The following is a 24,964-nucleotide window of genomic DNA, read 5'->3' as shown; positions in this document are numbered from 1 at the left end:
ATGAGAGCAGAAGCATTTCAGGTGCTTAGAAGAAAACCAGTACAGGTACGTAGTCTTTGTTACTTCTGTAGTGGTCAAGACATTTCTAGAATCTGGCATTAACATACAGATTTACTTGCTGTGTGTATATGGAATTTAACATTTTATCAGTCTTAGGACTATCAGTCTATTCATTTGCTCTTTTTGCTGCTTTGCATGCAGGGTTATGATATTAGCTTCCTTATAACAAATTACCACTGTGAGGATATGCAGAAGCACAAGCTCATTGATTTTATCGTACAATTCATGGAGGCAAGAACTTTATTAAAATCTCATAAAATTCATATTTCAATAAATGGTAGTAGATATATGTGTATTCTATTTGATAGTTTAATATTAAGTGATTCAGGACATAACAATGAACCCCATAAGTTTCTACAGTCTAATTCCGAAACAATTCCTTTCAAGAACACATATTTACAGTTGTTTAGTAGAGTTCAGATAGTAAATACTCAATCGTATGCGATTTCCCTGTATTTATACGTTGTCATCTCAGACCTGAACTAGATATTGAACAAAATTATCCTTTATGGTTCAACTGGGTATCGAAAACCTGATGCAGTGGTTAAAACTCTGGGAAAAGGGTTTAGGAGTTCATTTTTTTGTAAATATGAAGGTTTGCTGATTATTTTTTTCTTATTTGTATAGGGTTTTCATGTTGATTACCTTCCTAAAGGCAGAAGGTAGTGGTTTGCGTTTAACGTGCGCTCTGCTGATGATGAAGGGGGTTGGAAAGCATCTCTTGCAGCAGTTGCTGAATTTAACAGGCTCAAGGTTTGTTGGCTTAATAATTTCATGATATTTGTTTTAAAATAAATGAAACTTTATTTTCTTGTTTCCTCAGCATTCTATCGCTTCTCCTTAAACATGGCGCTAGAGTGAGCCAAAAGAATAAATTAGGATTGACTGCATTTCATACGGCTGCTGGTAATGGTAACTCACAGGCACTTCAGGTATGAAAAAAATCTCACGTCAATCTAGTCTGGTGTTCTCTTTGAGTTGATAGATATGCATATGTTTCTTTCTAGAAATTTATTAGTTTTTTAACTTTGAGCTGACAGATCCTTCTACTGGAAGATCCTGATGGTATCAAGTACAAGACAGAGATGAAAGAAACGCCACTGTTTTTTGCAGTAAAGAATGAACATATGGATTGTGCAGAGATTCTTTTGCGTTGGGGAGCAAATAGTGAAGTTCTGAATTTTCTTTAGGAACAATGTTTGGTCCTTTTCGTCCTGCTCATAACGACTATGTTCATTTTACTTTGTAGTCTCTAAGAATAAGACCATCGCCCATGCACTTTTGATGCTTTCTTTTATTTTTTGCTTGCGGATGTATGCATATGCATGAACGGACCATTATATATGCTCTTCAATTCAACTTATGCTTACCAGTAGACAAAGACCAATAGATTTAGCAAAGTCGCAAGATATGCGTTTTATGCTAAATCCAACCAATATCAGTCTTAGTAAGTTGAATTTTACTCTATTTATTTTATATTTTTAATGCGATTATAATAATGTAATCTCACTTCTCTAGTATCTGCATGCAGTAAATCGTAACCTCTCTTTGCAACAGAAACATACAACATTGTTACAAGATGATGAGTTTTTCTTGGACACTGGAGGAACACTCCTAAGCATGACAGATGGAGAGACCCCCTACGAAAGGTGCTCCTAATGGTCTTCTATGTTCCTGGGATATTTATATCCATTAATATGGTCTCATTAAATTCATAAAAAATAAAATAAAGTTTCATAAAAATAAATGAATTTTTTTTTATTTGTTCCTGGTAAAATATTTTGAATTATTGTATACGGATAGAGAAGCTTCTGTTTGACCCCTATACATTTCATTCAGAAAATGAGAAAATCATTTGTCCCATGGTAATAAGCAAATAAGTAACTAAGTCAATCTATCACTCGTTTAGTGCCTGCATCTACCTTTAACTGTCATAATTGCATTTTTTTTTCCTTTTACAACAGTAATAAAAAAATTGATTGGATATTAGACCTATTTTGTTATAAATTTCAATTAACATCGCAAGTATAGATAGCTAGGTTTATATAATATGCATATCATCCTTAGATCTAATCCATTATATTGAAAATTTTCTATTTAAAGCAATTATTCATCACCTGGCAAGCGATGTGTCGTCATCATGCGGGCGATTATCAGGTACATTTGCTGGCAGTAGTATTATTATTCTTTTATTCTTTTTAATATTATACATGTGTATTTTAGGAGTTTGAATATCTTAAATATTCATCCATAGTGAAGTAGGTTCTGGGATTATAATTGTGTGCTGCGGTGATAACAGAAGGTTGAAAACTTGCATGTATTAGTGAAGTAGGTTTTGAAAATTTTGTGTGCTGCCGTGATATATGGATGAAAACATGTGTGTTGTTTGATTTGTTTGTGTTGATTGTGATAGATGGCTAAGCTAGTAAATTAGGGTATTTGCTGTCCGATTTACTTTTATACTTTAATGTTTTCTCTTCAAAATTTTAATGACAATACTCCTATAAATGATATCGCAATGAATATGTTGTCACACTTGGACTGATACATTGGTAGCAAGCAATGTTTAAAATACCGCTAATATTCCTCAAGGCGTTTTGTTTTTGTGAGTGGCATACGCCTCACATATTTAATTAAAAAAATAATTTTATAACATTTAAAGATATAAAGTAAGATCAATGTGTCTTATAAAACTCAAACAAAGAGTAAGAAATGTCATAAAACTCAAACATACCATAAAATGTATCATAAAACTCAAACATACCATAAAATGTATATTTTGATCTTGTAATTTTTAGATTTGGAACATACTGAGTTCTATTTCTGCCTGTTGATTCTGTCTGAACTATGTTGTAATTACACAGGAAATTATGAATGAATATAGTGGTTGAAAATAGAGAAATGAAAAAATTCTCATATTCTACATGGGACGTCGGTCTCCACAAAACTGTCGTCTTATGTATTGCGGGGGACGATGCTTGCACATAAATTGTCATCTCATGTACTGCAGGAGGATGATGCTTGAGTAGGAACTGTTGTCTGATTTACTGCAGTTGATGACGCTTGCACAGAAATTGTCGTCTCATGTACCACAAGAGACAACGCTTGTATAGGAACCATCGTCTCATTTACGACAAGAGATGACGCTTTTATTTAAACCGTCATGTCATGATTTACATGGCATGACAATGCATGGGATGATGGTATTAGAACCGACGTACGAGAGTCCATACGACGGTTTAAAACCATCGTCCCATGTCAATTTTGTAGTAGTGTGTCTACTCCCATCCTTTCTCAACTTTCTATGGAGAAACTCACTGGAGAAAACTTCCTTAAATGGAAAAAAAAAACCAAATTGTGTTGATTGGTGAAAACTCCAAGTTCTTCATGACTGAGGAATCCCTGAAAGTTCCTGTTGAATGAGCTACCAAGTCTATGAGGGATAAGTATGAGCGTTGGCAGTCGACTAACAATAAGGTGCGATACTACATGTTGACTAGTATGGTCGACACTCTCAAGACAAAGATGGAGAATGTCGAGACGACCTACGAAATCATGGATTAGCTCCATGACATATTTGGTGCCAAGTCAGCGCAGACTCATTTTGAGGCCACCAAGAAATATGCCAATGCTCGGATGGCACCGTCTCAACATGTTTGTGATCATCTGATCAAAATGAAAAATTACTTTCAGGAAGCTGAACTGCACGGAGCAATAATAGATGAGGAAACTCAAGTCGGCTTAATCCTCAGCAATCTCTCTCTCGATTTTCGGCCGTTCACCACCAACTATGTGTTGAATAAACTCAATTATGGTATGACGTAGCTCATGAACGAGCTTCAGACTTTTCAGTCTATCATGGGAGGACCAAGTAAGGGAGGAGAAAAGAGGACAACTACTACTACTGCTGCTGATCCAGCTAAGGCTGAAGCTAACCTACCTTCATCTTCGAAAGCTCGAAACAAGAGGAAAGGTGGACAAAAGGACAACCCCAAGCCTCCAAAGGCTACAAAGAAGAGTGCACAACCAAATGCACAGACAGCTAAGGGGAAGAAAAATAACAAGAAAGGTAAAGGTAAATGCTTTCACTACAAAGAGAAGGGGCCTTGGAAACAAGATTGCCCCAAGTTTCTAGCAGCGAAAAATAAAGGTAATGATTATAGTTCATTTATCTTGGAAACATGTGTATTAGAAAATGATAAATCTGTTTGGATTATTGATTCTGGATCTACTAACCATGTTTGTAATTCTTTATAGCTTCTTGAATCGCAGGAGGAAGTGGACAAAGGTGGCTTAAAGTTTAGAGTTGGGAATGGAGCATTTGTTGCAGTCCAAGCTAGAGGAAAAGCTCGCCTGAAGTTCGGAAATAAATTTTTAAATTTGAATTATGTATTTTTTATTCTAGATTTTAGTAGAAATTTAATTTCAGTTTCCATGTTGCAATTAGAACAATTTGTTATGACTTTCACAAGTTTTAATGTATCTATTTCTTTCAATGGATCATAATTGTGTATTGCATGTTTAGAAAACAGGCTTTATATTCTGCGACCTAACGAACCCATCACTCTTAACAATGATTTATTCAAAGTAGCTAAAACTAGGACCAATAGACGTCAACAGATCGATAAAGATAACATGACGTATTTATGGCACTTGAGACTAGGTCACATTGGCTATGATAGAATTCAAAGACTTACAAAGGACGGGCCTTTAAGGGAACTTACCCTAGATGAATTACCTGTCTGTGAATTATGTCTAGAAGGAAAATTGACCAAGCGTCCATTCTCTGCAAAGGGTGATATAGCCAAGGAACCACTTGGACTTGTTCATTCAGATGTTTGTGGACCTTTGAATGTACAAGCCAGGGGTGGTTTTGAGTATTTTGTCACTTTCATTGATGATTACTCTAGATACTCATGTCTTTACCTAATGCATAAGAATTCAGAAACATTTTCAAAGTTTCAGGAATTCTTAGCTATGGCTCAGAACCAATTTGGTAAATGTTAAAGATCTTGCGATCTGATAGGGGTGGAGAATATTTGGATATGCAATTCCAAGATCATTTAACTGAACTTGGAATTTTATCATAACTTACTGCCCCAGGTACTTCGTAACAAAATGGTGTAGGGGAACGTTGGAACAGAACTTTATTGGAAATGGTTAGATGCATGCTTAGTTACTCAACTCTACCAACTTCATTATGAGGAAATGCCATTGAAACCGTGAACGACATTCTCAATGTCGTACCGTCCAAATCAATCCCCAAAACACCTTTAGAGCGCTAAAATGGTTGTGAACCTATTTTATGCCATTATATAATCTGGGGGTGTCCCGCCCACGTCCTGAGGAAAAAGGAAGGATAGCTAGAGCCACGAACTGAAGTTTTCATGTTTGTTGGCTATTGTAAAGGCACTCGGGGTGGAATTTTCTATAGTCATTTAGAAAAGGAAGTGTTTACTTCTACGAATGCTACTTTTCTAGAAAATGACTATGTCCAAAACTTCAACCACACAGCAAAGTAGTTTTAGAGGAGATGGTATCCCACGAAGCCTCATCATAGTGAGAGGGTTTCTAGGAACCCAGTTCACTATGGTTTGGATGGTGAAACCAATATGGTTGTTGGTGACACTGGTGACAATGATTTGTTGTCTTTCAAACAGGCAATGGCTAGCCCTAAAAATGAAATATGGCTCGAAGCCATGAAATAGGAAATGGAGTCCATGTACTCAAATTCTGTTTGGGTTCTTGTGGAAGCACCTAGTGGCTTTAGGGTCATTGGGTGCAAGTGGATCTACAAGATATTAAAGAGGTGTTGATGGAAAGATTGAAACTTATAAAGCTCGATTAGTGGCAAAGGGTTATACCTAAAGAGAAGGCGTGGACTATGAGGAAACTTTTAGTTTGGTAGCCATGCTCAAGTCCATTCACATCCTCCTATCTATAGCAGATGCTCTCGACTATGAGATCTGGAAAATGGGCGTCAAGACAACTTTTCTTAATGGGAAGCTTAACGAATTGATTTATATGGATCAACCAGAAGGATTTAAAGTAGCTGGACAAGAAGGAAAAGTTTGCAAGTTGAATAGGTCCATTTATGGACTTAATCAAGCATCTCTGTAACGCCCCAACCCCAGGGACCGTTACGGTGTGCCTTGTAAACAGTGCTAAACTCGCTAACCGAGTCATTTGGCCAAAATCGTGAACTAAGTATGATTAGCGGTTTAGGGATTAAAAACTTTGGTTAAGATGTAACGTTTCACTAGAACGTTTAGTTTATACATTGGGATCCCGAAAATAAAGTTTCAGAGTTTATTACAGAAAATATTTACAACAGGCCGTTCTAAGCGGCAAAACAGGGTTCAACCCTAGTTCCACTTTAAACCTCGGCCGTGGCGGGCGAGCAGCTGCATATGTACACGTCATCACCTAAGCTCTCCAACTCAAGGATGGTCCAGCTGCCTCTTGCCTTTACCTGCACCACGTAGCACCCGTGAGCCAAAGCCCAGCAAGAAAACACAATAAAGCATGACATAGTCTCAACAACGATCATAATAACCATTCAGGACTATCAGTCCAAGCAAATAGGTTACAATAGCCAAAAATCACAATAATGAGCATCGCTCCTTCTAGCCATGTGACGATAGGGTCACCAGGGCTTAACTGACAAGTGATCCTTTCGTAGGTTTGATTAGGACAGGTGCATGGTGAATGGTCACCAACATAACCTTCCTCCCGACCCTAGAGTCGTGCTATGGACAGCGTCCCTTGGCCATGTGACAAACAGTCACCGGGGTCATATACCTTGGCTACAAACATCTGGTCATAGACCAGGCAAGCGCTTATAGTTCTCATTGACCTTCCGGTCGGTCCAGCATTAATACCCCATATGAGTCATTCAATGCCGACCTCGATTAGATCTAATCTTTAATCGGGCCGGCGTTCGCTACGCTCTGCCACTTTCGACCCTTGGGTCGGTAAAACACGACCAGTGCTCAGCCCGTGGTGAACTCAACTAATAAGTCACAGCTTCACAGACGGATCTGACACCATTGTCAATTCTGACTAATAAGTCAGCGCCATACACAGGTAAGCCATGCCACCAAACATATATCACATGTCCAATATCCATAGACAAGGTATTTAGCATGCTTTCTAAACAGATGCCAGTACAATTAGGACCATATACAACCACAGAGGCTCAAGCTCTGAACAATATCATACCCAGTATACAAAGCATGTCCTAATCACATGTTTCTTATGCATCATATGCAATATATTCAACAATCCAACATGCACCAATAACAGCCATGCATGTCACATTTAATAGCCAACCAACATGCATCAAGAATAGCCATGCACGTCATACTCATTAATCAACCAACATGCATCATATTAACCACGCATGTCCCATATACACAGGGTGCAGTTTTCTTACCTCAAAGTCGAGCTAGAACTATTAAAAGAACGACCCTTGAGAACGATCAACCTTTAGTCCTTTGGCGGTCACCTAGTCATAACCAAATATAAGGTATCATCAATAAAAATGATCAACATAAGTTTCCAAATCAATATCTAGCCTCCGGGACATCAACCCCTACTTAACCAGGTACTAGGTACAACCCCGAGGCCTATGGCTTGAATCCCTAAGCTTAAAAACACATTTTTAGCAAAATTGACCTTAAGGGCCGCGGCCCTCCCCTGCTGCGCCGCGGCGCACCCTCAAACAGAGAGGGCTCTCCCTCTGCCAGACGCCAAGGGCCGCGGCGCACCCCTGCTGTGCCGCGGCGCCCAGCCCAGAACAGCAAGAACGCCCACGCACGAACTAGTTTTCCCTGTGCGATTTCCTCTCAAACCAGCCCCTCAAACCTTCACAAAACCTCCCTCAAACATGTAATTAAACCCCCACATAACTCCCTTAGCTCACTCACATCAAACCCCAATCAAACCAACCCTAAAACCCCCTTTGATTCACACTCCCCACATCAAAACTCTAAGGCTGAAACTAATGATCAAAACAGAGCATGCATAAAAACCAGTGGCTAAAGCTCACCTTGAAACCGGTTTTGGACCTCCCTCACAAGCCAAATCAAGTCTCCAATCCAGCCCTTAAGTTTCCCTAGCTTGAAACTCCACCAAGAACTCAAAAATCCTCAAAGGGGAGGTGAAGGAGATGATGTACGGGAGAAGAGGAAGCAAACCCCTGTTTTGCTCTGTTTATTCCACCACCTTCTACAGCCACTTAAATCTCATATATATCCACCCCCAAAATGACCAATTTGCCCTTGTGTCATCTAGAGTCTTCCAAGTTACTCTAGGGGTAAAGTTGGAACTTTTAGCTTAATCCGTTAATCATAATTAACGCTTCCCAATTCCCGCTAATTTCAATATCCTCAAACACCAATAATTCATATCCCGTTACCCTAAAATCCCCGGGATCGCCATAACCATAAATATCACCCCGAGACTCACCCCGAGCCCCAAGCTTAAACCCGTTATGACTAGACCGAACACTTACATCTCATGATCGTCTCATGTCGAATAGCTCGAACCAATCCACCTTATAATGTGGCTATATTAATTAATCACAATCATGCACCCAAAATATACAATTACGCCCACAGTGGCCAAATTACCAAAATACACTCACAATATTAAATTCTCCCATATGCATGCATTCACCATCATATAATAATATAATTCACGTAAATATGCATATAATCATTAAATATTATAATAAATCAATTATGGCCCTCCCGGCCTCCTAATCAAGGTCCTAAACCTTATTAGGAAATTTGGGGCATTACAATCTCGTTCCTGGAACCTTGGAATTGATGAAATAATCAAAACTTATGACTTTGAAAAAAATATTAATGAGCCTTTTGTTTACCTACTGAAGGCAAATCAAATAGTGGTATTCCTGATTCTTTATGTAGATGATATCTTACTCATTGGAAACAATATTAAGAAATTGTGAGATGTGAAGAATTGGTTGAACACTCAATTCCAGATAAAGGATTTGGGTGAAGCAAGTTATGTTCTAGGTATCCAGATCATTAAGGATAGAAAGAACAAACTCCTAGCTCTATCTCGAGCAGCTTACATCAATAAAGTGCTTGAACGTTTCTCAATGAAAAATTCCAAGAAAGGATGTCTATCATCTCACCATGGAATTCATCTTTCAAAGAAGCAGTCTCTCCAGACTCCTGAAGAGGAAGATGCAATGAGAAAAGTTCCTTACGCATCTGCAGCTGGAAGTCTGATGTATGCTATGTTGTGTACTAGACCAGATATCTGCTATGCAGTGGGAGTAGTGAGGAGGTATCAGTTAAACCCAGGATCAGAACATTGGATAACAGTTAAGCATATTCTGAAGTATTTAAGGCGGACTAGGGATTATATGTTAGTCTACAAGGGTGGTATTCTGAACCCTGTAGGCTACACCAATTCAGATTTTCAGATTGATGTGGATGATAGGAAGTCTACTTCTAGAATGGTGCTTACTCTTGGGGGTGGAGCTGTGATATGGAGAAGTGTAAAGTAGTCTGCGAACTCATAATCAACCATGGAGGGTGAGTACATAGCTGTGTCTAAAGCAGCTAAGGAAATAGTCTAGCTAAAGAAGTTCTATATAGATATTGGTGTTATTCTAGAAATGGATAAACCGCTTGTGTTGTTTTGTGACAACACAGGAGGGATAGCCAACTCAAAAAAACCTCGAAGTCAAAAGAGGAGTAAGCATATAGAAAGGAAGTACCACATTATTTGAGAATATATGGCCAGGGGAGATGTGAAGGTTATGAAGATTGCATCTGAAGACAATCTTGCGAATCCGTTTACGTTGACACTGCCAGATGTTACATTTGATAAGCATATCAAGGTGATGAGTTAGTAGATTTAAGGCATTAGTTTCAATTAATGCAAGTGGGAGTTTGTTGGAGTTTGATGCCCTAATCAAAACCCAATTTCTTTGTAATCTCATTTTATTATCAATAAGAGAATAGAAATCATTTTTTGACTTGGTCAATCACTTTGCTCACATGTTTTATTTTCATGATTATTTGTTTAATATAAAATTCTATTAAATCCCGAGCATATAGCTAATCATATTTATTGCGACGTAATCAAAGTGGAATATAAATATGATTATATGTTTAAAATAAGTTAGTCTTAAGATTAGTCAGTGCACAGGATTTACATTGACTTGCCAATCTACGACATGATCTACTTACACATTGCAGTGTTATGTTCTTTCTAGAACATTAGCAAAGTAGATAAGATCGGATGTATTTGTTTCATCGGACATGACCGATATTGATAGTAGATAAGATAAGTAAACATACCGTTATTATCTATTGTAGTCATATCATATAATTGACCATAGGTCAATTCAATCTCAATTCTGAGTGGTTAGTATTCTAACTGATTGTATTATTTGAGTGCTTTGACTTGTTCGTTACCAGCTTACCCTATGAACTAGCCTACTTACATCTTGGGAACTCGGTAGTATAATTGAGTGGGAGTGTTAATCATAGATATGGACATCTATAGCTTCTGATGAAGAAGTAAAATGATGGTTTCCTTTTAGTTTGGTTTAAGGAGCTAAATGATAGAGAACTCATTTCAGTAATTAATATTAGTTTATTGAAATATCATTTACGATGAACTAAGTGTTTTAAGGATAAAACACAATGAGGGATATTACGGTATTTAGTCCCAACTCATTGTAGACAGTATATAGAGGATTAAGTGATAATTATGGTTGTCAAAATTGATAATTAATAACGTATCTATATTACTTATAGAGCGTTCTATGAATTCAAGAGTGCAATTCTGAGTCTTTAAGTGGAGTCACAATGAATTAATAAGTTAGTAAATTTATTTGTTAAATTTATGATAACTTATTAGAACCTGATTTCATAGACCCATGGTCCCCATGGTATCTTGGATAAAATCATATAGATATTCTCAATTAATTGATTTAATTATCAATTAGAATTATCAAAGTTTACCAGATCAATTTTGGATAGTTTCAAAGAGTACTACAATTTAGAGAAGAAAAGAGATTATAGGGCAGATTTCTTAATTAAGACAAATTGGTGTCTATATTATTAAGTTTAAATCAAGGTTCAAATTATAAATAATTAATTAAATAATTAATTAATTAATTAATCAATAGAAAATAATACAGGCCTTGATTTTTAGTCTAACAAGCTTATAATTAAAGGAGAAATTTCACGGGCCTATGGCCCATGGCAATTTCGACCTTGGGCTGATAATTGACTATTATTTTATTGATTTTTTAATTAAATAAGTAAGCTAATTGATCCTATAAAATGAATTTTAAGTGAGAGTTGAAAACAGATGACATAAAGACTATCTGACAGAAAATCAGAAGATCTAGTCTTGATGCTTTAGGGTTTAAGAATCTCTCTACAACATAAGTCCTTTTCTTATCCTCGATATTCTTTTCTCTTCTTCTTATTGTGTCTATCTCATGTGTTGAGAATTTCCCACTCTAGTCTACGTGATTCTAAGGATACTTTGGAAGGTTGTGAAGTAAATTGAAGAACGGTTCAGTTTCTTAGTGATACCCTGCGACAGAAAGGATACAAAAGTTAGAGAAACTGAAGGAATGACTCAATCATTCCGCTGCACAATAATGTAAGTGTTCTTATCATTTTCTCTATATGAATTCAATTTTAGAAATATGTTCTAGGTTTTTTTATATTAATATATTTAATATATGATTTACAAGAAAGTAAACAAGATCCTGAATTAATTTTTCCCTACATATACATGTATAACATTGCTAATAAGCATGTTCCTTAATCCCTGCCAGTATTAACAGTGCTAATAAGCATTTCTTGGCCTTTATACAATTAACAACATTAAAAGTGTTTCTTTAACATTTATAATCAATCATAGTGCTAACAAACACCTTCCTAAAACACACATTACAATCAATGGGCCTAGCCCCTATCAGATAACCTCATGCTCCCTAAGAAGGCATGCAGATAAGGCTTACACATTCATTTAAATAGTTAAACACTTAATCACATAAATAGTTACCAAACCCTGAGTCGAGCTTGTCTTTAGTGGCGAGTGTACATGCCCGACTAGTATTCAGGAACCCTTAGACCTTGGCAGCTCTAATACCAAATTGTAACGTCCTCCTAATTACGACCGTTGCACTATGTACTTTAAATAATGCAAGACTTGCTAATCAAGTCCTTTGGTAATAAACGTGTAACAAAGGTTAGTGACAAGGGTTAGGGTTAAAAAATTTGGTCAAAGGAAATGTTGACTTTTCATTTAAAATAATTACGATCATACATGGCATCCCAAAATAGTGTTTAAAAGGATATATATAGTTCAAAAGTTACAAGCCAAGCCAACCTAGGTAGCAAAATAAGGGATACAACCCTAGTTCCTCCAAGATAACCCCGATCGTGGTGGTCGAGCAGCTGCATATGTATTCACCGCCATTGAAGTTCAACAACTCATGGCTGGTCCAACTTCCTTTTCCCCTAACTTGCACTATGTAGCACCTGTGAGCTGAGGCTCAGTAACAAAACTTAAACATGTGTATAAATGGTAAATACAAATTCCAAATGCATATCTAGCATGCCTAGCAGTAATAACCTACTCTTGAATGTCTAAAATTACAAATAAATGATTATAGGATCATTTTGGGGTCTGCTGCCCTGAATAGATGACCATAGAGTCATCTTGGGGCCCTATGCCCTAGATAAGTGACCATAGAGTCACTTGGGGCTCTTTTCCCTTAGCTTTGAGTAACTAGTCATAGATCTAGCCAAGTGCTTTATTCTTTCCAAATGACCATATGGTTGACCAATGTAATAGTACGTCCCTGATTAGGCCTAAGCCTCTCGACCAGTGCACAGCGCGCTATTGCCTTCCTTGACTAATATGTCAATGCTTTAACCAGATACATATAAGCATACTTCAGATAATACAAGTATGCATACATATTAATCATATAGCTCAGCCAATTAAATCCAAATACAATAATAACCTTGTTCCTTAACAGGGCCTAGCTCTAATTCCACAGATAATGAGAACAACTGTATATCATTTAACAATTATCCGGATACAAAGCATTCAAAGCATGCTTAATTAATGATTACAATCATAATATTAATCTTATTCACTCTCAGAGGCCTGAGCTCTATTTATAATTATACTTAACAACAAGTCGAGCCCTAATCGCATATATCACGTATTGGGTGTAGTTTTCTTACTTATATCTGAGTGCAACGTATAATAAGAACAATACTCGAGCCCCTAGCGGTAACCTAGTCACACCATAATATATAATACCATAACGAGCATATAAAGGCTTTCATATCGATTCCAAGCCTCTGAGACATCGGATTCTACTAAACCGGCTAGTAGCATCGATCTCGAGCCCTTAGGTTTGAGTTCTCGTTACTCAAAACCCTTCCTGGCCAATTTCCCCTATGCGCGCCGTGGCGGGACCTTATGGGTTGCGGTCCGCCTCAAGTTAGAAAGTTCCCCTGCCAAAATCTTAGGGACACGCACCACAACTCAGCCTTGAAGGGTCGCGGCGCGCCTAGGAAAAATAGGAAACCCCAGGCCCTAGGTTCACGCGGTTCGCGACGCCCCAAGAACAGGGTCGCAGCGCGACCCTACGAACCCAGCTTTTCCAACTTTCTTCTTCAGCCAAATCCTACCAAAATTATCCCATATAAATCTTAAAACCATAATTCAATCCCCCAAAACATCATCAACACTTTAGCACCAAAAAAACACAGCCCTAAACTCATTCAAAATCTCACTAAAACTCACAATTCAACACCTTGAGCCTCAAAGCTCAAGAACACCATAAAAGCAAAACAAAATTTCATCAAATAAAGAATTACAGCTTACCTCAACTATGGTTATGTCCCCCTAGCATCTACTAAGCCAACTCCAAAATTAAGCCTTCAATTCCAAGCTCTCCAGCCCTTAATTTCTCTTGGCTTCCTAAAACAATCCTACACCAATACAGAGAAAGAGTGAGAGAACATATGGAGAGAGAGAGAGAGAGCTGATGCGAGTGTTTCCCTTGGTTCCACTGAGTTCTAAGGCTGTTGAGTATATCTCTTCTAAGGCTAGGAAATATCTAAACTACCCTTGCCCACTAACTTGCTCATCACCCGCCCTAATGGCAAAATGGTCTTTTGTCACATTTTCTCGTTAATCATAATTAACATTTCACAATTCCCATTATTTTCAATATCCTTGGAATATTACTATACAATTTCCCATTTCATGATAATTCCCGATAATATACTAAATACCCATAAATGCCACCTGACTCACCCCAAGTCAGGCATTTGGTCTTGTTGGGACTTTCCTACTAACTTGCTCCCTAGGATCGCGTCGTGCCGAGTAACCCAAATATATCCACATAATAATGTGGTCTCACACATATATCACATATATGCACATATATCCCAAATAAACTTGTAACGGGCCAAATTACGAAAATTGCCTTTCTAATAAGAAATAGGCCCACTTGCATATCTAATACACCTAAACATGCATATCTAGTCATATTATAATAAAACTCACAAAATCATATAATGATGCACATATGTATCACATAAACACATATTCCATAATTAAATCACATATATTCAATTAATTTTCCATAATTTTCTATCATGGCCTTCTAATCAAGGCCCTAAGCCTTATTAGGTAATTTGGGACGTTACAATAGCTGCCACCTATGACTATGAGATATGGCAAATGGACGTCAAGACGACTTTTCTTAATGGATTTCTTGATGAAAGTATCTATATGGTACAACCAGAAGGGTTCATCAAGAATAGGGAAGATCGAAAGGTATGTAAGTTGCTGAAATCCATTTATGGATTAAAGCAAGCATTTAGATTTTGGAATAACACCTTTGATGAAACAATTAAAACATTTGGCTTCGAACAGAATTTTGACAAAGCATGTGTGTACAAATACATCAAAGGAAAAGTAGTTGTTTTCCTAGCTTTTTACATTGATGACATTTTCCTCATTGGAAACAATGTAGAGACATTGTCAAACGTGAAGAAGTGGTTAGCCAAAAAGTTCCAAATGAAAGATTTGGGCAAGGCGAGCTATGTTCTAGGAATCCAAATCCTAAGGGTTAGGAAGAACAAGCTCTTGGAACTTTCTCATTCTAATTATATTGATAAGGTGCTTGAAAGATTCTCTATGGAGAGTTCCAACAAAGGTCAGCTACCGACAAGACATCAAATTACTCTCTCCAAGGAATAGTGTCCTAAGACACCTCATGAGGAAGAGGATATGAGAAAGTATCCCTATGCTTCAACAGTTGGGAGTCTAATGTATGTCATGTTGTGTACTAGACCCGACATATGCTATGTAGTAGGGATTGTGAGTCGTTATCAATCAAATCATAGTTTGGAACACTGGATTGCAGTAAAGCAAATTCTCAAGTATCTTAGGAGAACGAGAGATTATATAATTGTATATTTAGGGGTGAGTTGAACCCTACTGGATACACTGATTCTGATTTCCAATCAAACAAAGACAATCATAAATCAACGTCTGGGTCAGTGTTCAGTCTTGGTTGAGAAGTAGTGGTTTGGAAAAGTATTAAACAATCCAGCATAGCAGAATCAACAATGGAAGTCGAATACATAGCGACTTGTGAAGCGATTAAGGAGGCGGTTCGGTTGAAAAAGTTCTACACTGATCTGGAAGTAGTTCCATATATGGATAAGTCACTAATTTTATACTGTGATAACAGTGGAGCAGTGGCTAACTCCAATGAACCAAGAAGCCACAATAGAGGAAAGCATATAGAAATGAAATACCATCTGGTAAGAGAGTTTGTACACTGAGGTGATGTGACTGTTATGAAGATAGTGTTGGAACATAACTTGGCTGACCCGTTTACCATATTAATGAACATAACTAAGATCATATATAATGAATAAAATAGTAAGTAACATATTAAAGTAAGGAATTTTTAATGAATGGTTACTAGTGCGATTTACTAAGTGTTGACCGCGTTTTTGGCCAACGACGTGTAGACGTCAAAAACGATAAAAACCTTCAAGAGAAATAAACGACACAGACGATTTTTATAGTGGTTCAGCCCCAATGTGTTGGTAATAGCCTAATCCACTTAGAGTTGTGATTATAGATCTGCACTCAAGATCAGATGAACCTGAGTCAACTGAGTTTCTTCAGTGTAGATTACAAGAATACAAGAATTCTCTCAAATACAAGTACTCTCTCTCTCTAGAAAATAAGAATTCGAATCAAAAGTTCAAAAAGTCCTCTTTATGATGCCATAAGCCTTGTATTTATAGGCTCAGGATCGTACAGATGATATCCGCCCATAATCGGGATATTTTGTTATTCTCATTATATTTAATTTACAATAATATTCAAAATATAACAGTACACTATATTCGTGGGATAAATGAGAGATTCCCACGCAAGCCAAGACCGATTCTTGTTGAAGCCGTTTCTGGGATCTCTTGCGTAGCTTTGCTTTGTCTAATCGATCCATATCTCATTCAAGCTGGTCGACCACACCTTCACTGGGCAGACACACACCTGATTGGGCAGACATGCACTTGAATGGGCAGACATGTACTTGGCTAGGCAGACATGCACTTGACTGGGCAGACATGCACTTGGCTGGTTGGACATGGTCATGACCGATCGGCCAAGGTCATGCCTAGTCGACCAAGGTCATGCCTGGGCAGACGAACATGTGACTGGTCAGACAAGGTCATGCCTGGGCAGACAAACATGTGACTGGTTGGACAAGGTCATGCCTGGGCAGACAAACATGTGACTAGTTGGACAAGGTCATGCCTGGTCGATCATGACACTTCTCTGGCCAGTCAAAATTCTCCACTGGTCTACCAGGTCACTCCTAAGCCAGGTCACCCAACCATTCCTTGCCATTTGTAATTTCTGTTGTCACGTCATCATTTTCAAAATTTGGGGATAACATTTGCCCCCCTAGTTTATTATCTGATGTCTCACATAATAAACTTTTTCTCCACAGCTGACGGCACTATTAAAAAATCAACTGTTCATCTTCCCGCCGTGCAACAGACCACAACTCCACAAACCACGATCACTGCAATTAACTGCTCATAGTCGTGGGGAGAAAAAATATCCCATGAATTCCAAGGGTTCAAAAATAAGTGGTAATTCCCACTTTTTTTTTCTTTAAATAGGTCCCTATACTCCCACACCTTCACACACACAAGAAAGCAAAAAATCAAAAAACCCTATCATCTTCTTCCTCTTCTTTGGCCGAAACCTCTATTTCCCTTCTCTTGGCCGAAAGTGCAAAGATCTTCAAGGAGGAGCTCTTCATTTCTTCAAGCATTCTCCAAGGTCTCTTCAAGATTGGGTAAGTCTTCTCCTCCATGCTCTTATATTGTTGTTATTTTTTTTTCAAAAATTTCCATGAAAAATACAAGTGGTGGTCGAAACTTCATAGAGCATTTTTTCTTGAATCTATGTGTGAATCTTAGAGATATAATGTATTTGGTGGCTGTTTTGATGTTGTTTAGGTTATGGGTAATTCAATTTTACCTTCAATTTCATAGAAATTTAAAGAAAAATGAGTCATTTTAACCTAAATCATGAATATGGGTTTTTGGATATTTGATGGCATATATGGTCTCAAGAACATTGGAAAACCTTTCAATTTCCCCATTTTGATCTTGTGGTTGTGTGCTTTGGATGAGAAATAGTGTTTGTGCTAGGGATTTTGGGTTTTGTTTTTTTTGCTTAGGGTTTTGGTTGAGGTTCGGGTATGGGACATGGGGTATGGCCGATCGGCCATTGCTCATGTTATATTTGAAAAGGTTAGTCCGATCAGACTGTAGCCTTGGGCTTAAACTTTTGTCTCACCACTCGGACCAAATTTCATCTCGGACACCACAACATCCGATCGGATGCACTTCCACTAGGGGCTCTTGTAAGCTGCTCGGATGCCACTCCCCAGCCGCTCGGAGGACACGCTTCAGCTGCCGAGCCTCGCGCGCATCTGCTCGGACGTCTCGAGCGCATCAGCTCGGAGGACACGCCATTGCTGCTCGGACGTCTCGGCCCCTCGGACGCTTGGAGCTGCTGCTGGTCGGACATCTCGGCACCAGCCTTCGGACACGCATGCGCATCCGCTCGGACTTGTATCCAGCCTCTCAGACCAAGCATGGCACGCCCTAGGCACTAGACATGCCTCTCGGATGCTAGGCATCTGTTGGCTCCTCGGACAGCCCCTTGTACACAGGGGTCCGCTCGGTCATAGCATGGGCTCCTCGGACAGCCCCTTAGGCACGCACACATGGACCATAATTTTTGCCTATTTCCAAAACTTTTAGTTCATGCTCATTCTAGGGACCTTAAGCACTTTTTAGGCACTTTTAAGCACTAAAATTATTTTTTCTCCATGCATGCTAAAATTTTACTACTTAGACAAAAAAAAAATTTCTAAGTAGAAAAATAAACATTGCTCTTGTTGATTTATATTTGTATGGTTACTCACCTCCCCATTTTTATATTTTGTAGATGAATCGCTTTGACTATAGGGGAGGTGACAACCACACGAATTCTGATACATCCGTCCTGCAGTCGATCGACACCCCTCAAAGTAGCAACTCCTCGTCAAAGTCTCCTGACAGTCGCACTCCTGAGGATCGCCTCCGCCGCTTTAAGAAGATCCTCCCTCGTTCAGCTTTATACTTTCTTCATGAAGAGCAGTTCCTTCATCAAGCTGAACAATCGATAATGAGGGTAAAGAAGTCCAATAGACTCCCGCGGGACCAGGATCCTCAAGTAGCCCGCAGAGCGGTACAAAAAGTGGTGGAACGCAGTGAGGTCCACACTGCAGCTTCTTCGAGACCACCCCACTAGACGCCAAAAACAAACAAATCTCGGAGATAAATTACACAGAAATTCGCTACCGAGATCCAGCATCTGGCTGTACAAAAACCAAGGAAGGAAGGAGAAGAAACACCTTCTTGGTTTACCGCCAAGCCTACAAAACTCAACCCCGAGATGTTTGACAAACACATCCAAGCCTTGGGCTTGAAAGAGGTGAATGTGATATGTCTGCGCCCTCACCAGAGAGCTAACAGGCCTGGCGGACCGTACTGTGCCTGGTGTAGGCACCATATATATGCAGGAGCGACCATCCCGCTACACCCCTTCTTCCGGTAAGTAGCGGATTATTTCAACGTCTCTCCCTTCCAGATCGCTCCTAACGGGATTCAGGCGTTGTCTGCCCTGTACATTCTCTACTACATGCAAGGCTGGGATGAGCCTACTCCTCACGAGATACATTACTTGTTCGACTTCAGAACCAACCCAAGCCATAAGAACACAGGTTTTTTCCACCTCTTTCACAGGCATAAGGGGGTTAAATACCTTTGTGGCATCGCTCACAATTCGAACCCTGGGAAATACTATACAGATTATTTTCTCACATCAGACATCAAAGCCAACAACCTGGCTTTTACGCATGCGGGTCCATTCGAGCAACCCTCGCCCACAAAAGAGATGTTTAAACGAGCAGAGGAGTTGGCCAAAATGTTTATCGAGGAGAAGGATGTGAAAATTTTGGTTATTGTAGACAATCTTCAGATGGTGGGCCTGCTACCATGTAACCAAAACATCACAGTGGAGAGCATTACTGAAGAAAATAATGCAACTGATCAGTCCAACGCGACACTGAGGTAGTGACTGATCAGTTCTCTCCTGGACCATCTCCTCACTCCCGTAGACCGGCGATCTTGTCATTAGGGAGCCCCAACCAGAGGACCAGCGTAGACCTACTATTCCTGCACAACCTGGGAAGGGGAAAGCCATCCAGCCCGAGAGGGACTTGAGCTCATCATCCGACGACGAGGACGACTTCCTCAACCAAATCCTCAACTCAGGTCTAGTAGTCACAGTGATATGTTTGTCAACTTAGTTATATGGGGTTTATAGAACTGTCTAGTAGTAGTAATATACTTATCCACATATTGCTTTATATATATTTCTTTTACTAACAAATCTTGTGTTTTCTCTTTTGCAGATTCAGAGATGTTCAGGCATTACAATGCCCCTCCTGCCCCGAAGAGGAAGTCTGGAGAAGGGAGTGGCTCCACCCCTCTGAGCAAAGTCCCGAGGAAAGCACCGCCCAGCCAAGGGAGACAACCTGAGGGGTCAGTTGCACTCCCGCAGCTGACCCCTTCCTCACTTCCTCCTTCAGCGAGCCTAATCCCCACTCGTCTGACCGGCCTGAGTGAGGCACTTCGCACTGCTGGTACTATTGGGAAGGATGTGGTTGATCAGACTCTTCATGATGCTTCAACGATTCAAAGCTTTGAATCCTTCCCTCGACTTAGCGTTGATGTCGTCTTACAGAGAGGGCTTGCTCAGTTGGCGAATGTAAGTAAAATATCACAAGACAGTTTGTTATTTATATTTATACTTGTAGTAACCTCTTGTTTTTCATGCAGACGCTCATCACCATCAGTCATGCTCAGCACCGAGCGGTAGACTATAAGGAGTTGATCAAGGTCTTAAATGATCAACTAGTGGAGGCCCAAGCTAAGGTGGATACTCTGACTTCTTCATAAAAGGATCTTAGATCCAAGTTGGAGCGGTTAGAGGAAACTGTGGCTGAGCGAGATGATTCTCTTAGGAGGTTGGCTGATGGGAATGACAAACTAACCCAGACCAACAAGCCGTTGATTGATCGGCTAGACAAACTGACCTATGAGAATGAGGGGTTGGCTCGCGAGAACGAGGGACTGATTCGCGAGATTGAGGAGCTGAGGCAGGAGAAAGAAGCTGATCTTACTCGCTACGAGGAGATCTGCTTCAACTGTTTTTATCAGGTGTGGAAGCTAAACAAGCCTCTCAACCTCGACTTTCTCACGGAGGAGGTTAAGGCAGAGGAGCTTGCTAAATGTGAGGCCAGGGCTGCCAAGGAAGCAGCTAATCCTGCCAGCACTACATCTGCTTCCCCCACACTATCATTATGATCGGAAGGAGTAGCTGATGCTGAGGAAGGGGTTGATCAACCTGCCAGAGTCGACCAGTGATCCCTCATCCGACCAGAGAAGCTTCCGCCCGACCAGACAAGTTGTCATCCTACAATCTATCTAGCATACTTTTGTTTTGTATTTTGTTATATACTCTTGCTCGTATGACCGAGCTGTTGGCATTTGTACTTTACTTTTCTTTTTGCCAACTTGAAACATTCTAAGTCTTTTTAGACTTAAAACATTATAAGTTTTTTGTGAATAGCAAAAGTCACTCTGATGTATGCCTTATATTTTCGCATGAGTACTTAGTTTTCTAACTTAGAAATTCTAGACATTTCATAAGTCCATACTAAGTATACTTTCTCACACTCTTATTGCTCTAACATTTTATGAGCATAATGTTTATTGTCACACGAATATCTGCTTTGACTTAAAATTTTAAAAAATTCCAAGTTACCAAGTTCCTTAAGCTTTGTCAAACAAGTTAGCTTAATGGCCTTTTTGGACTTCAAAAATTTACAAGTCAGCCTAAAAACAAATATCTTAACTCGTGCTCTTATTGCCCGTGTTAAATTATATACCGATATACCCTATGTGCCCCCCAAGTGATTGAGGGTTGAGAGATCCTTAGTGTAACGCCCTACTTCCTTAGAGCCGTTACCAAGTGTGTTTAAAATCGTGCTTTCAACTAGCTAATCGAGGTTTTAATTCAAAACGTGTACTAAGCCGTAATTAAAAAGAAACATTAGAGAAAGTAGTTTTTCATAGCTAATCATAAAAGTTTACACTTGGGATCCCAAAACATAGTTTAGAAAAGATTTACAATATAAAACTGATCAGAGTCAACTAAATGACAAAATCTAAGATCATTTACAAGCATCTCCCAAAATCCCCTAGCTGTGGCAGCCAGGCTGGCCGGACATGTACACACCGCCTCACGCCAGCTGTGCTCATGGTTGGTTGATCTTCTCTTTACCCTTACCTGCACCACAGAACATCTGTGAGCCGAAGCCCAGCAAGAAAACCCATAACAGATAACACATGCAATACATAAATCAAACATATAGCAGGCCATCAATGGCTAAATACACACGGCCTAGCCGTCCCAGGCGTTTACCAAGCCCTGGGTTCGCGACAATGCCGTTAGGATATCCCAGGTATCCTGTTAGGGACTCGCCCTAGCAACTTGCATCCCACGTGCTCAATGCCACTCCCGTCCTCAAGCCGTTCTCGGCCTTGCACTCATCGTGCTTGATGCCGTTTCCGGCCCCACACCGTTCCCGGTCTACACCGTTCCTGGCTCTTGCCGAACACACATGTAATATCAAACACGATATAGCAACAAGCACAGAATTCAAGCATATACAGATAACGAGCCATGCTCTTCAATTCTAGCATATAGGGCTCGGCCCTGCATATCATTTCCCTTCAACACATTGGGCTCAGCCCTGCACTCAAGCCTTATGGAAACAGGGGTTTTCTTACCTGAGTTCCGAGCTTCCTGAGCACCGATGCCCCGAGCATAGTCTGCTAACGTGAGCCTCACCGAAATCCTAGTCACAACACATAACAATATCCGACCATCAAATTCTAACCCAACAGATAATCTCAACCATAACCCTAACCTCCGAGACCTTTATTTCTATCAATCCGAATGATAAAATCCATCCCGAGCCTTACCCTTTAAGTTCCCAAGTCAAAAAATATCATTAAAATCCTCACTGACACTAAGGGCCGCGGCCCCACCCTCTAGAGCCGCGGTTAGCCTCAAAACAGAGGCTAGCTCTCCACTGACCCCTACGCGGGCCGCGGCGCGCCTGAATTTTCTCAGCCTCCCATGGCTGCGCGCGCACGCAGGCCGCGACGCCATACGACGAACCCAGATTTTCCATCAGTTTTTCATCCTTTCTTCAAGCCAATTCCTACCAAATCTAAGCTAATAATCCCAGATAATAACACCTTCATTCCAGCTCAATATTAACACCAAAACTCAACAGAAATCCACTCCAAAATACAACTAAAACATCCAAAAACAGCCTAGATTCTACCCACATGCAAAGCTTGAAAACTTAGCTGAAACTTGAACATAACTTCCATGAAAAGCTTACCTCTTGCTGAGCTTAATTCCTGTGATGATCCTCAAATTCCCAGACTTCAAGTTCCTAAAGTATCCCAACTAAAATCCCTTCAATTCCTTGGTAATTTCTTTAGGTTTCCTCTTGAGTGTTGTCTTAGAGAGTGAGAGAGAGATAAGCTCAAACTAACTTCAGTATGAAGAGAAGTATGAGTCGGTTTCACAAGTTTCTAAACAGTTCCTTTCTTTTATTTGGTTTATATAACTAAAGTCTAAAGGTTACCTCAAGGCTCGGGGTACCAAAACGTCCCCGAGGGAAAAAATGGTAAATTCCCCAAATATTCCCGCCTAGGCATTCTATCCTCAAATATATCTCCGAATATTTATTTCTATGTCCCGATGATCCCATAACTCAAATAATACCCGAATTACCCTCGACTCGCCCCGAGTCCGAATCTCAACCCCGTTGTGACTCTCTGGCCAACCGCTCCCCAGGACTGTCTCGGATCGTGCTGTACATACATATCACACATATACAACATATATTTCATTTATCACATTTATGCCCCCAATATCCAGACGGGCCCACATGCACATTTAACTCAATTAAACATGCATCATAATCATATATACACACAAATTCACATACAAGCAAACTAAACCACTTATTGCCCTCCAGGCACACTAATCAAGGCCCTAAGCCCGATTAGCAGATTCGGGTCGTTACAACTATCCCCTCCTTACAGAAATTTCATCCTCGAAATTACCTGAACAACTCGGGGTATCGCTCCCTCATCTATGACTCAAGTTCCCACGTCGCCTCCTCAACCTTGCTATTCCTCCACAACACTTTCACTAAGGCGATGGTCTTGCTCCTCAAGACCTTATCTTTTCGGTCAAGAATCTGAACCGGCTTCTCTTCGTAGGACAAATCCTGATCAAGCTCCAAATTCTCAAAACTCAAGACATGCGTTGAGTCTGACATATACTTCCGGAGCATAGATATATGAAATACATCATGAACCCTCGATAAAGCTGGAGGCATCGCTAATCTGTAAGCTACCTCACCAACTCGTTCCAGTATCTCGAAGGGGCCAACAAACCTGGGGCTCAACTTACCCCGAACGCCAAATCGTTTCACACCCCTCATGGGTGAAACCCTAAGGAACACATGACCTCCCACCTGAAACTCCACGTTCCTACGTCTCAGGTCTGAATAACTTTTCTGTCGACTCTGGGAGGCAAGCATACGCGCTCTGATCTTCTCAACTGCCTCATTGGTCCTTTGAACCATCTCTGGACCCAAATACCTTCTCTCACCTGTCTCATCCCAATGAATAGGTGATCGACACTTTCTTCCATAAAGCATCTCGTACGGAGCCACACCGATGGTCGCTTGATAACTATTGTTGTACGAGAATTCAATCAAAGGAAGATACCTACTCCATGATCCCCCAAAGTCAAGCACACAGGCCAGCAGCAGATCCTCCAATATCTGAATCGTCCTCTCAGACTGCCCATCCGTCTAAGGTTGATAAGCGGTACTAAACCGTAACTACGTGCCCATAGCCTTCTGCAAGCTCTCCCAGAACTTGGAAGTGAAGGTGGGGTCTGTAACGACCCAAAATAGCTAATAAGGCTTAAGGGCCTTGATTAGCGTGCCAGGAGGGCATGATGGAATTTATGTGTGATTATTTTATGAATTTAATTGCATGGTTATGAGTTAAAGCATGTTATAAGACTATTTGTTATCTGAGATGCATGACTATGTATA

The 24,964-nt window shown here is 39.9% G+C and overlaps 2 protein-coding genes across 2 annotated transcripts; both read left to right on the top strand.

The window, feature by feature from the left end:
- Nucleotides 1–1,250, top strand: LOC133832390 (uncharacterized). Its single transcript, XM_062262740.1, has 6 exons — nucleotides 1–45; nucleotides 202–291; nucleotides 421–497; nucleotides 688–813; nucleotides 884–992; nucleotides 1,101–1,250. The coding sequence occupies exons 1-6, from the start codon at nucleotides 1–3 to the stop codon at nucleotides 1,248–1,250; spliced, it is 597 nt and encodes a 198-aa protein (XP_062118724.1).
- LOC133832389 (uncharacterized) lies at nucleotides 686–21,113 on the top strand. The gene is made up of 7 exons (XM_062262738.1): nucleotides 686–813; nucleotides 884–992; nucleotides 1,101–1,709; nucleotides 2,164–2,217; nucleotides 20,159–20,514; nucleotides 20,586–20,681; nucleotides 20,724–21,113. Exons 3-7 carry the CDS (start codon nucleotides 1,688–1,690, stop codon nucleotides 21,111–21,113), a joined length of 918 nt encoding a protein of 305 aa, XP_062118722.1. The 5' UTR covers nucleotides 686–813; nucleotides 884–992; nucleotides 1,101–1,687.
- Nucleotides 21,114–24,964: the final 3,851 nt, after the last annotated feature.

This window comes from Humulus lupulus, chromosome 4, assembly GCF_963169125.1.
Source record: "Humulus lupulus chromosome 4, drHumLupu1.1, whole genome shotgun sequence".
Taxonomy (NCBI): Eukaryota; Viridiplantae; Streptophyta; class Magnoliopsida; order Rosales; family Cannabaceae; genus Humulus; species Humulus lupulus.
This window is presented reverse-complemented; position numbering and strand designations above follow the sequence as displayed.

Bases quoted from the DNA above. Each gene is read 5' to 3' on its own strand.
- LOC133832390 (XM_062262740.1), top strand. From the start codon at position 1: ATGAGAGCAGAAGCATTTCAGGTGCTTAGAAGAAAACCAGTACAG. The intron at 46-201 runs GTACGTAGTCTT...CTTTGCATGCAG, and splicing joins TTAGAAGAAAACCAGTACAG to GGTTATGATATTAGCTTCCT. The intron at 498-687 runs GTATGCGATTTC...TTATTTGTATAG, and splicing joins CAGATAGTAAATACTCAATC to GGTTTTCATGTTGATTACCT.
- LOC133832389 (XM_062262738.1), top strand. From the start codon at position 1,688: ATGGAGAGACCCCCTACGAAAG. The intron at 20,515-20,585 runs GTAAGTAAAATA...TTTTTCATGCAG, and splicing joins GGCTTGCTCAGTTGGCGAAT to ACGCTCATCACCATCAGTCA. The intron at 20,682-20,723 runs GTGGATACTCTG...CTTAGATCCAAG, and splicing joins TAGTGGAGGCCCAAGCTAAG to TTGGAGCGGTTAGAGGAAAC.